Genomic DNA, 13,718 nt, shown 5'->3' with positions numbered 1-13,718 from the left:
AGACCGAGTTGTGTCTCATCACAGATTTCTTTGTCTAGATTTCTTTGACTCAGCCAAGCTAAACACAGCCCCACATTTCTAAAAGGTGGATAAAACTGAAGTGCCCCAGATCCAGAGTGTCTTTCCTGAACTCGTCATATTCAGCTGATTCATCACCATGTGTTACCTCTTGCTTGTGAATTGCTGATGCTACAGAAATGAAGACTTACAGGAATAGGCTAGGAAATGCACTAGAATGAGAAGGATCTCCACAGCCACTAAGTTTTGATCAAAATCTTCCATTGGACTCTTTTTCCATTCCATCTTGTGTGGCTTCTCCAACAGATGTGTACCTAAAAAAAATCCAGTCCACACACAGCAAGCTGATTTCTTATAAAAGCAGGGAAAAACCTGCCACACACTATTTTTGGAGATGTTACTCTTCAATTAATAAACGTTTGTGGCCATTTTTGTTTTTATTTAATGTTTTGTCACCCTAGCAAGCTTTACCAGAAGTCCCCAAAAAAATAATAACCAGCATAATCTGTATTTTTAGAGTTAAATGCTTCATCTGAATGTTTGTGTTTTTTTTTTTTTTTTTTTTTTTTTCATGAGCAATAGCCTAATTTTATCACAGAGAAGCTAGTTAAGGTTAAACAGATATTCATAACACTACTGCTATAGTGATCCACTTACAAGCTCATTAACTAGAGACCAACAGACCTATAGACTGGCCTCAGGATACATTCTTTGCATACCTTGTTAGCATACAAGTGTTCCTTCTTTCAAGATGCACATACATTTTGAAAAGCCCTTCCAGTTACAGTACAACTGAAGCCACTTCATTTTTATTTGAAACATGATTTTGCAAAAATTATATTTGGGGAAGAAGAACAGACATGTTTAGAAACTCAGATAAGCAGAAACATATTGGAGGTGTTAGATAAGTGTGTGTTTATATAGTTAAATCATAGATTACATTACTACTATTTTTCTTCTTCAATTTTTGTGATTTCTTTCCCATCTTCTTAGTGAAAAAGCCAGCATTTACAAGGGCTCTGTCATCTCTCTCAGTAAGAGATTATGGTTTATCTTTAATTTTTCCAGTGAGATTTAATTTCACATGACCAATAAGTAAAAATTCACTGGGGAAAGAGGGAATTTTCTACTATGATTGAATCCCACCCCTGGTTAACATTCTGAGTTCACAGAGCGGTGGCATTGTAATTACCAGGTAGCTATATACCCTTCTGCCTGTACTAAGCTAAGTCAGCCTGGGTTAATTCGATCGCCAGGAACACAAAGGGAAGACACTTGGTCAGCCTCTCTGTGCTCGAGCTCTTAAAGTCTATGCAGAATAGATTATGAATACTGAAGCCTGACTTTCTGATCATGTTGCACATACTCTAGAATAAGTAAAGAATTTAGAGCTACCAGAGAAAGTAATAGACAGTTGTCTTAGATTACAGGACATAGAGGAAATAGGAGATTTCTTGCTAAGATTATTCTCCATTTGGGAATGAGATGTATAATTTCAGAAGAATTGCTGCCTTGGGCTCCAGATTAGTACAGAAAGAGAAGGTAATGTGGACCTGTGACATTAAGAATTTCAAGTTTAGTTTACTTTTCTTTAGTATCACCTTGGTAGTCAATTAAAGGTAGTATAAAAAAGCCTACAGAAAGAAGTTTTGTGGGAATCTTTTTAATAGAATATCTGACTTTCTAAACTCATACATGTAAATGTAAAATGTGCAACTGCACTTATCCTGCACTTAGGATCTTTGTCAACTTTCCTTACTTCCTCTTCAGTTATAACACACAACTCCTACGTAAAAAGTCTCTCCTGGAGAAATAGTTACATTTTTATCAATCTTTTCAAATATACCTGTTATAAGGATCTGCTTTTAATGATATTCTGTTGCAACCTCAGTACCAATAAAAGCGTCCTTCTCATCCAGTGCATTGCTAATGATTTAAACAAACCCAATAGAACAATGCTAGGACACTTAATATAATTGAAGATAGGAATCAAGTAACAGCTGAGGTTCACTCTACAAGAATTTATATTGTCTCTTATTGTTTGAAGGCTCTCCATGACTGCTATCTGATACCTCTTCATTAATTAGCATAGGTACAATATTTCAATCAGTAATTTTGTCTTTTATGCAACATAAGCATATCAAGGGATACTTTGCGCTATGTGGTAGCACTTTAGTTTGTATAATTTTTTTAGTGTTCTTATTCTTTTTATGGAGGTATTAAAAATACTATGGCTTTCTATGAAGATGTATTATAATTACCTTAAGAATTCTGCTGACCTAAGTAAACGGCACTAAACTTAAAAGACCAAACACACCTTAAACTTTAGATCAAGCTGTTCTCTACTGTCTAGGTAGAATAACATGAGATCAGCAGAATTTGGCTTTACCATTGTAAAAAATAAGTCCCATGGAATGTATTATAATTGTTGCTTGATTTACCATAGTGCCTAAAATGGCAAACGTGTTCAGGAGCTTATGATTCTGCTTTCAATAAACAAAATATTCTTAATCAGTATTATAATGCCATGTTAGAAAATGCACCCACATGATATAAACTTCTCCTTATTCTCAATATTTCAATTTAATAATTCTCATCTTTCCAAAAGCCTACTGAAATGACAGTGAAATCAGCAAGGTTTTGTACTTTGTCACAATTATTTCATCACAGTGTGTGATTATTGTCTAACAAGTGAGGTTAAGAACAATGGTGCCTGAATCCATTATATCTCAGAGTTATTTCCTTTCTGCTATGGATCACTCAAACTCTTGAATATCAGATCTTATTTTGTTGGGCCCAACATTGTCTTTACCATAAAACTATTAACCAAACAGATCACTGCTCTGTGCAAATGAGAGCAACATACACTTCCATAGCACACACAGCCCACAGTGGCATTTTTAATAATAATTATAATATATTATTAAATTATTATTATATTATTATAATAATAGTAAGTGGCACAATAGAAATTTGTGCATTTGAAAATTAGATGAACCATGTTTCACGAGTCATGAAATTGAATACTTTTCACAGTTCTCAAGCAGCTTAATCTGAAGAAACATTTTGAAAACAGGAATTCTTTTCTTTTACCAGGACTAACTGGGGAAAAACTTATACATGCACCTTGCTCACTTGTGGAGGGCATGATCTGAGAGCTTTTCTGCCCATCAGATGCTTTGCACATTTCTGCAGGAGTTGAGGAGGGTGAAGGTTCCCTCTCAGGTGACTGCTGGTGGTCGTATGCCATGTCCAGAGCAAAGAGGGTTGGGAGGGGATGGGGGGGCTCGCGGGGCAGGATCTTCGGACACTCTCCAGGGTGCTGAATCCTTTGAGCAGGCTCTGGAAGGGAATTTAAGTGTGCTTTCCCCCTCTTGCCATTCCTATATGCGGAGGACAGCCACAAGACCTGTGTCTATGGGCAATACCACCGGGTATATACAGTGCTCTTACTGATTCCAGACTGAAAACCACAGTCTTCAAAGGAAGGAGCTGTTTTTGTCAATGGATATTTTACATTGGTAGCCTTCTCACTCTTTTGTTTGGGCTGCATTTTCACCATGTTTCCCAGTGCTTTAATATGGGACATGTAATAGCATTATTGTACCTATCATTGCAACCAGCACTTCTCCACCAGCACTTCTCCCATTTTCATTGTGCAAAATGGCAGTTTGCTTGCATAGAGTGGATGGTTGGGTAACACAAAAGATTAATGAAACCAAATAGGCAAATGGAGGAGTAACATATAGTTGGCTTTACTTGGGGATTGCTATGTCAGCTGTCAGTGGGTTTTCCTTTAACAGAGCTAGCCGTTTTTCTCTGTCTTATAGTTGTTTGTTGAGTAGCTGTTTAACCAACTAGCCAAAACCAGAACTAGAGACTTCCAAAAGAAATTTTCAGCCCATATGCTTGCAGTGTTGATAAAATTTCAAAAAATGAAATGTGTGGTAGCAACAGACAGACAAACTGATCTGGAAGTTGCTACTAGTTCCCCCTACACTGATCATATGAATTAATTAATATTTCCACCAGGCATAGAGTTTGTTTAATTGCATTCAGCATAACAACCATATTTCATAGTATAAGATCTACTGGATCTTAGTATAAGATCTATAAATATGATATATATCATACTAAGAGACTGACATTTTATTCACATTACAGTTGTTACTGCTTACTTGAAGAACTTGCATATTCTGTTTTGTTTTTCTAGTAAAACATTTTATTTTCAGTTTGAACAGAGAGAAAAAACTGCATAACTGAAAGAGTCATCTTAATTTCTTATAGCAATTCCATGCTGGAAATGAGAGATTTATATAATTGTTACATACTACTCTGGGTCAAGCAGTCAGCCTAGGAGACTATCTGTATTAATACTAAAATTATGAAGCAGTGCCAACATACATAAAAGGCAGTTTAGCATTTCAGATCTTTCCCCATTTAGTAAAATGCTACAATAGATTTTACTTGACAAGCTTTAGGTAGTGAATGGAAGCCCAGTGTCACAATCTGCTGATTTTTTATGTACCATCCTTCCAATATCATATACACATGTCATGATAATTTATCTTCAGCATGTCCTTGCAAAGAAGAATATTTGTATTCATGGTGCACATTGCATGGATTGCAAAGTGCTCTACAGACAACTGAACTATCTAACATATTTGCAAGACAGGTATCACCTCATTTTCAAACTGCAGTTCGAAAATGAGCAGTGCAGGAAGTACTGTTATATAGATTTGGAGCTCAAGTCTATACCCCTTTCAAGATCCCTAATTCCCCACAGTAAACTTTGGTGTACAGTCCTTTGTGAGACCGTTGGCTCACCAGGCTGGGAAGCACAAGCAGAAAGAAAGGGTTGGCATTTTGCCCCTTACTAGCAGCTGAGGCCTAACCTGTTCAAGTCACACGACATGCTGAATTTGTGCCTTAACATGATCATTGCTAAGAAAAGATTCTGTAGCCAAGCCAGAATGGCACATGGCTCTCAGCAGCATCTAACATTTAGGTATCCAGTTCTGGCAGTAGAATCCACTTCCCAAACCCAGAAAATGGGTGTTCAAGAGCACTGCATGCAGAAAGCTGAGGTCCTGAGAATGGAATTTGAAATGAACAGAGGAGTGTGGGAATGTTTCACAAGCCTTGTCTATTATTTACCTTTCAAAGTATTTTCTAGTATTTGGGTTCCATATTATTTCTTTATATTTCTTGTATGACTGATAAACGCTTTTCTCCTAAAATATTACCCCCGGAGGACACAGTGATGATGATATCAATAGAAAGTGGAGCTGGTCCTGTGTTTAGGGTAGTTTCCTGAGAAGTATCTCCTTGTCAAGAAAGGATTCAAATCTGCATCTCAAAACCAGACATTTCCCTGTGCCTCCCCATGCTGGCCTTTTAGTTACGAGTTATCACACTTTCTGTGCCGAGTGCTAAATACAGTGCTGTCAGTGTGGGGTAGATATGCTCTGTAACCATGTGGACTGCATCAGGCACATCAACATTAAATATGAGATTACAAGTGAGCCCAGCCATAAAAGCCACGCTTTTGTTTGGCCACATTTTTTGCAGGGCATTGTATGAATATATGTAATCTTACCAGTGAAAGTTAAGCAGCTGATATTACTGAAATCATGCATTTGCATTTCACAGAAGTCATAAATTAGTCAACCACTTGAATTTGAGAATTTGACCCAAAGATATGCTAAACTGAGGGGGGGGGGGGTGTTGAAGGGGGATATGAAGGAATGAGTTCATGTCTTCCACTGTTCAACCTATAAAATCTTAATCATCTTTCTGTTGATCAAGAAACAGGAGTCAGATGATCTGGGTTCTGTTTCTGCAGTGATTTCAGATGTGCTGTTATTATGTTGAGTCTCTGCATTTGCAGTAAAGCTGGGTACTACTGTTCCCTCAAAGGAAACTTATTTTAAACCTTAAAATATCCAAGATAATTGTTGTTTGTTTGTATTTTTTTTTTCCTTGACATACTTTGGATAGTTATTCACAGCTTGAATGATTATATTCAGGGGAAGTCAGAGGTGAGAACAGACAGAAGTTTTTGCATTTAGGAAATTACTTTTTGACAAGGTTAATACAGCAGAGAGTGTAAAAGTATTACTTAATTAAGAAAACATTTCAAGGAAGAAGCTTGAGCAAAAACCCAGAGGAGGGTTTCTGAGGCTCCAGTCAGTTATTAGTGCTTCTCCATGGACCACCTACTGTACCGTCTGGAATACTGTATTCAGTTCTGTACACAGTGTAAACTGGGTCACACAGCTTCCAAGGATAGTGTTCTGGAGGGGTTGATTTTTAGAGAAGAATAAACATAAGACTGATCAAACTACCTTTATCAGAATAATAAAGGAACTAATAATAATTTTTTTTTTTCAGTGTTACGGAAATGTGACTTAGGAAACCAAGAAAATAACTTTCTGGGATAATCTTTCCACGGAATGAGAGGTCTTAGCCCCATGAGCAATTATGATAAAAGTTGAAGACCATGTACATTGATATTCCCTCACTGCCAGAACAAAAGATGAAATAGTTACCTCTGTTTCACTCTTGACCACATGACTGTGGAAAACCAACTCATGTTCAGAATGCTGGTGTTCTGGACAGCAGTCTGATATCTATTATAGAAGGGAGAAAAAGAGAGAAATAGCAGTATTTGCTTTCTTCTTCCTGGTTAGAAAGTTCAGCAATAAAATGAGGAGTTTGATGCTGGAATGCTTGTGTTTGGGATTCTTTTCCTCCCAAATTAATTTAAAAAAAAAAAAAAAAAAGCTGTGGTTTAGAAAGGCAACAACAGGAGAGAACTCCATTACTTAATGTATCATAATGAAGTCCTGCTTTTGGTTTTGCCAAAACTTTGATGGAAAAAAACAAACTCAAGCTGCCTGTTTAGACAGTTTAGTTTCTTTAAAGATGTGCAGTAAGGAAATGCCACTTTTAACCCATTGCAATTAAGTGTATGCAGATAAGAAAAGGGCTGGGAGGGAAAGGAGGATGATCCAGCAAAATTAAGCTGTTGCTTGTGATTGCAGGTTTGACAACAGGAAGAAGCAGAAGCAATTCCTCTCTGAAGTTGTCAAAACTGTTCCTAGTTCTTTCTCTGCCTTTGCAAGGGCAGCCATATAAGGCAGATAGAAGGGAGGGCTCCTGCCTTGCTCAGGGTGGGACTTGATAAGCTGGGGCAGAGTCGGGCTGCAGCTTCTCTCCCTGCACCTATCCAGGGAGTATGCTACATGGAGCTGAGGGAGCAGCAAGGAAAAGGAATAGAAGGACATGCAACAAGAGAAAGTAGGTTCAGGGTTTTCTGTGTTTTGTGTCTGACTGTGTGGGATGCCCTGTTTTGATCAAGCAGGCTAGCAAATGTGTCTTGAGTGGCTTTGTTTGCAACTGCTGGGTAACTGGCCTTTTCTTCAAGCACTTGGCTAGATAGCTTCAGCACCTTAAAATGAATCATATGGAGGGAGTGTACTTCTTGTAGGTGTTTCTTATGTTCTTGTTATAGTTAGACTTTGATGAAGTCCTGTGTGTTTTAACTTTAATATTCAGTCCCTCCAGCTTTTCATTGTTCAGAGAAAGGATGAGAGAAAACAAATATTTCTCTATTTCCTATAGCACTAATGTAGAAATGCATCAGTTCACGCCATGAGCAGTGTTCAGAAATGAGCACGCTGTAACTGACATTCTCTCTCTAAATTACTTGATTCTGCTGAGAATAAAGTAACTCAAAATGTGAGTGTGAGTCTCTCACCCTCTTCAGAAGAGCAGTAAGCTGCAACTCGTAAGCACATGTGATTTATACTGCAGATAACTACATTACAATACGCCATTACAGACATAATTTTAGCATTGACATCAGCAGTGCTTTGAAGTTAAAGTACATCTCATGGTACTTTTAATATTCTTATATTTTCACAATTTTTTCGTATTTCTGTTTTAGCTAAGCATGTTAGATAAGGAACCTTATCGTGGTGTGAAAGAAATGAGGCAGTAGAAAACAATTGCATTTCAGGAAGACAGCTGCTCTCAGTCTCACAAAATTATTAATATTGCTGCAGTATTTGTATTAACAGCAGTTTAAATCTGCCCGATGAAGTACATATTAATCTATAAGAGCCTTATTTTCTATTCTGTGTTCTCTAGGTACTTGCTTGAGAGTAGCAGAGTTAGCAGCAAACACTAAATGGCTTGAAGAAAATCAAGAATCAGGCCAAGAATCTTTCATCTTTTGCCTTTTAACAATATTAACCTCTCGGTGACAGTTATTATTAATGGCATTGTAATTTCTACACTTGATTAGAATTGTTCCTGAGTACCATGGACTGCAAGATCAGATCCCATAAGATGACTGAAAGAATTTATTTAAAATCTTTTTGTAACATTGATGCTCTAGATAAGACTTCTTGAGGTGTAGGTGTTAAGTTCAAAACTTCGATCAGGTGTATTTCAGGTATCAGCAAGTTTATAAATTCTAGGAAATTTTCACAGGTCCGCTTCTAATCAGGACACTTCAAGAACTGCTCAGCTTAAAATAATGTCAAATGGGTCAACTGCCAAGGCAGTGCTGCTGCTGTACTTGTGTTGCACTGTTTAAATAGTTTTAAGTTTCCTCCTTCACAAATGTAACTGTGAATCTTAATTTTCTTTCTTCCTCTAGAACTCAACCTCTTTCTTTTCCCAGCCTCCCGTTACTTCTGGCATCTGGCATGTGCCATTGTCTAATACGTTTCTCTGATTTAATTTCAGAGGCTGTGAGTGACAGTAGGTGACAGGCTGACAGCTCACACTTGTGTCACAGAGAAGCTCCATGATAACAGCAGAAAGTCATCCTATCAGCTGCTGGAGAACACCCTCAGCAGTGAGGACATACAATACCTTCTTTGTGATTTTAAATATTGATCAGCATTAGTAATACCTGTGTGTTGTTACAGCATGTCCTGTGATAGTGGAGAAACTGTTGGGCACCCCATGTATAACCGCTGTGGACAGGTTCAAGGCTCCACTTCCCAGCTGAGTAGTCTGAATGGAAATAGGGAATCTGCAGCGTTGCTGAGAGTCAGAGGGAGCTTAAGCAATATGCAGTATTCTTCTGTGGCGCTGGATCCAGAAACCCAAGGGAATAATGTATCTGGGATTCCTCACAACCCTGAGGAAGGCACAAAAGCTGCAGCCTTGGCAGAAGGTGAAGTCCGCAGGGCCTGTACAACGAAGTGTTTCTATAGCCATTACTTAACTAAAACTAGTATGCAGGGAGATGTCTACAACTTCCTGGAGAGGCCTAGTGGATGGAAGTGTTTTATCTATCATTTCACTGTGTAAGTATCTACGTTTTCACATCATATTTTGTGTAAGGAAAATCAAACCATGCCCTTAATCAGCCAGAAATCATACTTGAGTACCATTGTCAGTACTTAATCTCCTGGGCTGAACACCTGCTACATGAGTAATCCTACTAAAACCAATGGAAAAGCCAGTTTCTTGAAAGATCAGATGCTATATCCATTAACATTTCCAGAGGAGGGCTTTTTATTTGTCACATGATATTTGTCAGGTTTACACAGTGTATTTGGTATTTCTGAGGGGAAGTCGTATATGCTCGTGGCAGTTTTTATTGCTGCCTTAGCTGCTTTACATTGTTCTGCCTTCAGACACTGCAGTTTTTATCATGAGATGTGGAAGGTTCAGCTGTGATGAAATACATCACATTTTTGTAAGTCAGTTTTGCTCATGCTGAAGTGCCAGAACAAGTGATCTGTTGGATATTCATAGCATTACTAATTTGGATTAATTTACAGCCATGAACACATAATGAGTACAAATTTAGCAAAAAGTTTTCAGTATACCATGTATGTAGTACACACAATGGTGAAATTAAGGCTTCCATTTACCCTTGCAAAACAGTGGTTAATATATTAGTACAGCTGTTACTGTTTTATTAGAGCTGCTTATAGTACCTATCAAGCTTTGCAAGACCTCAGTTACTGTTTTGAATGCTGCTTAGCAGAATGATAATTTGTCATTTTAGCTGTAGAAAGGGTCCAGTTGTGCTCTTGCTGAGGCAAGAGGAAGTTTTACTGGCTATGCAAACTGAGCCAAAAGTCCTTGCTTTTATTATAAAATTAGCATATATCCTAAGGAAATGCAGAGTGTTGAAATGAGACTGTTTGTCTTAGATGAACTTTTCTATGACGTGACTGCATTTTGGAAAAACTATTATCACTTACTGTAGTCAGTAGCTGCCCAGAGAAATATATGGTAATTCTAAGAATGAATCATAATGCTTCTAGTTGGCATGGAATAGATGGTTTTATTAATATTTACTGCCTTTCACCACTCGAAATCATATATGGATTTTTTAAAAGGATTTTTTGATTCATGAAATTTTGCCAAGTGAAAGGATAGGGCCTTTTTCAAGTATGCTTATAGTATACAACAATTCCTAAGGCTTAAACGAGTGTAATTTTGTGAAGATTTAAATATGTGAATAGTAATGATTTAAGCCTATTTGGGGTTGCGACCTCTTGCTAAAATACAGTTGTTTCATCCTCTGCTTTCGTCTCATACCTTTAATATGGACTTATATTCTACAATGGACATTAAAATAAATAAAAAAATAAAAATAGAAGTTTACACACACACCCCCCATACAAGAAAATTGGAGAAAACAGGTCTTTTTTTAACTGTTCAAGGATTCCGAACTGTAACGAAAGAATATGCAAACTGACCTCCTTTAAATGCTTTTTCTTTGAGATTACTTGAAACTTTTTAGACATAATTTTTGGCCAGTATTTTTTCTTACGAATGTTTGTCCTACTAATTATCCCAGTAACTACATGGCGTGTTTATTTACAAAGCAAGTTTCTGGTTTGGAAAGAACATCGTTTACAACACTAATTATCACTAAATTTAAATGTTGTTAAAGCAATAAAGTGCTAATCTAAAATACAATTAATTCTATAATGAGAACAAGCTGTAATTTATTTTTAAAAAGGTTTCCCATGTTGTATCTGTGGGTTTGGGGTAATTTATGCAGAGTTGATATGATGATGACTATTTTCATAACAAATCCATTCTTCCAAGTATGTAGATGATGTTTGTATAGCCTGGAGGAGCTGGATGTGCAGTGTCCCTGCATTGTCCTTTTGTCCTTCATGTGCCACAAGGACCTCATAATTTATGTGTAAACTTGTGGGACTTTTCTATCCAAGAGGGACTGGAGTCTCTTCTGATCTGGAGCCAGTTCAGCTACAAACCCCCTAACTTTCCAGAAACAGGGAAGGCGAGGGAACAACAAGTGCTCCAGGAGGTGACCTTCCTCTTGTATTCTGAAATTACCAAGATAATATCATCTTCTATAACATTTGTAGTGTGTCTGATGTTTCAAGTTCCTTTTAAGGGAGTAAACTCATGCTTCGTAAGCAACTTTATGATATATGTTAGAAAAGGGAATTATTTTTGCCTAATTATATCTGGAATTTGTGTTATTTTAGTGGAGTTATTCTAGGTTAAAATTATGGTTTCAAAACAAAACATTTGAAAGAGTGAGTGGATTTGCTTGAGAATTCTCCCTCCCAGTCCTGGAAACCTCACATAGGTAATTTTCAGCTTCACTGTAGGTACTGTGAAAACCTTAACTCCTGAAATCCCCAAGAACAGAGTGGAGAATCTCACTGACAAGTTAGAAAGAGGTGTGGGCTTGAGAAACAGCTGTGGCATGCAATAGTAATATATTGACCCTAACCAACCAATTCTTGTGGCTATGTAAATCTTTTAAGGTATTGGATACCAGTATATGTTAGAGTCCAGCTTTTTGCCATATGGTCCTCAGTCCAGAAAATGAAGTGTGTGCCTGGCTTGAATTTGATGTCTAAACTCAGCTATGTACTTGATTTAATCATATCCAAATGTGAAGATATTAGGGTCTAAGCCTCATATTTCATTTTTTGAATGAAAAATAAGTCTATCTTGGTGATGAGTTATGGATGGTAATGAAGTTAACTTGGCAAATCCCCACATTTAAATCATTTAATTGTAAGTGGAGCCTTATTTATGTGATGTTTTTGAAACATATATACACATTTAATTACAACTGGAATGGCTGGATTATAGTTTAGAATATTGTGTTAATTTGGCTAAAATACTGTGTTCACATACATTTGAACTGAGTGGTGAGGGGTGAAGTCGGACAATTTTCCTGAGAGTAAGATTATTGACCCATATTTAAAAAACTAAACTGAGAATTATGTAGATGCTCAGAGTGCTAGAATGCAGTTGTGGTGGGGAATTTTACACTGCCAAGCCTTTGCAGGCCACCTTGACCATTGGCAAAGGGTGAAGATGGCCCAGTTTTTCTGCCATGTTTGTACAGACAAAGAACCAGAAGTAGGAAGGTATGACTTAAGCGTGTTGAAAGAAGAGGATCACTCTATGTGCACCCACATGTACTCATACACTGGTAATAAACCAGTATGGTTTAACTTGTGTTCAGGGAGAAGAGGTAACTGGTTGCTGTCTTGTTATTTTGTACTGTGAGTGATGACACCTTGTGTCAGCTTAAGGCTATGTCAACATCACAGTGCAGCCCTGTGCTGCGCAGCTGCACCAGCCCAGGTTCCAAGAAGAAAGCAACTGAGTTTGCACAGGTTTGCACCAAGGCTAACCGGCCTTATATCTGAGCAGGCAAAGTGTATCCGTAGTACTTTTTCCACTCAGATACACCCTGTTGTTTTTACTCTCAGCAGTCCAATTGCCTTGTTCTATCTTTTCCATTTCTCTGGAACATCTTAGTTGTGACTTAATTTTGGTCTTTTCAGCTGCTGTTGGCTGGGTAGCTAGTTTTTTTCAGTTACAAGCCAGAAGCTTAGAGGGAACCCGGGTGGGTAGCACTTGGACTAAGAAGTGAGGAAGTGGAACAAATGGCCACACTGAGTGTGGTGAAACAGGGACAGAGGAGAACCTGGGACCTATAGACAGAAGACTTGATTGTGTTGTCATAAAAACAGACTGGTGCCAGTGATGTTGAAACTGGAGGAAAAGCAGTACAAACGCAGGCTAGCTCAAGAACAAAGGGAAGCAGACTTAAGCAGGAAGGACAAATTAAAAAAGGACTAGCAACTTTTGAACATCAGAAATCTGGATATAGGCACAAAGAATTGGATCTGTGGGATAGTTGAATATGGTCAAGAAGCTTAGAGAGCCACTGGGAGGAAGAAGGGGTAGGAGATGACATCTGGAAGCTAGGGGAAAGAGGGAGCGTGGAATTCATGACAGGAGAAGGCACCTTTCACCCATAGGCAACTGGTTTGAATCTTGTCCAACACAATAGTGAAGAAGAAGTAATGACTGTGGGGAGATACAAAAGGAGCTGTTGGTCTCAGTCCAGTTCTTAGTAAACGGATGTCAGCTTCACCACTGGAGTTAGCACAGCTGGAAGGCTTGCTGGCAGTCAGTAGAAAAACCACAGGCTGGTTGAAAAGGGAGGCAAGTCTAAGGCAAGAGGGAGGCCCATGAGAGGGACTCTGAGATTGTGTTCTCAGGCCTGCCATTTTCTTGTCGTGTAACACTGTGAAAGTTTAAGTGAGAACTTGCAGCTGTTGCAGGTTACTTCGTGCTGGTTTGGCCACTTGTTAAATGAGTGTTAGACCTTGCTCTCATTTAAAAATGAGACCAGTCTTTATATCCTGTAACTT

General features: G+C 38.0%; 1 protein-coding gene across 1 annotated transcript in view; it reads left to right on the top strand.

Annotated features, from left to right (window-relative positions):
• The first annotated feature begins 7,109 nt into the window (after positions 1-7,109).
• LOC308232848 (potassium voltage-gated channel subfamily KQT member 1-like) overlaps positions 7,110-13,718 on the top strand; it is a 484,771-nt gene continuing 478,162 nt past the window's right edge. Inside the window, exons 1-2 of the mRNA XM_080639025.1 lie at positions 7,110-7,320; positions 8,776-9,344. Of these exons, the coding sequence (XP_080495151.1) occupies positions 8,962-9,344 (383 nt within the window). The 5' untranslated portion in view covers positions 7,110-7,320; positions 8,776-8,961. The remainder of the gene's footprint in view (positions 7,321-8,775; positions 9,345-13,718) is intronic.

This window comes from Psittacula echo (assembly GCF_963264785.1).
Source record: "Psittacula echo genome assembly, chromosome: 1".
NCBI classification, from domain to species: Eukaryota; Metazoa; Chordata; class Aves; order Psittaciformes; family Psittacidae; genus Psittacula; species Psittacula echo.
This window is presented reverse-complemented; position numbering and strand designations above follow the sequence as displayed.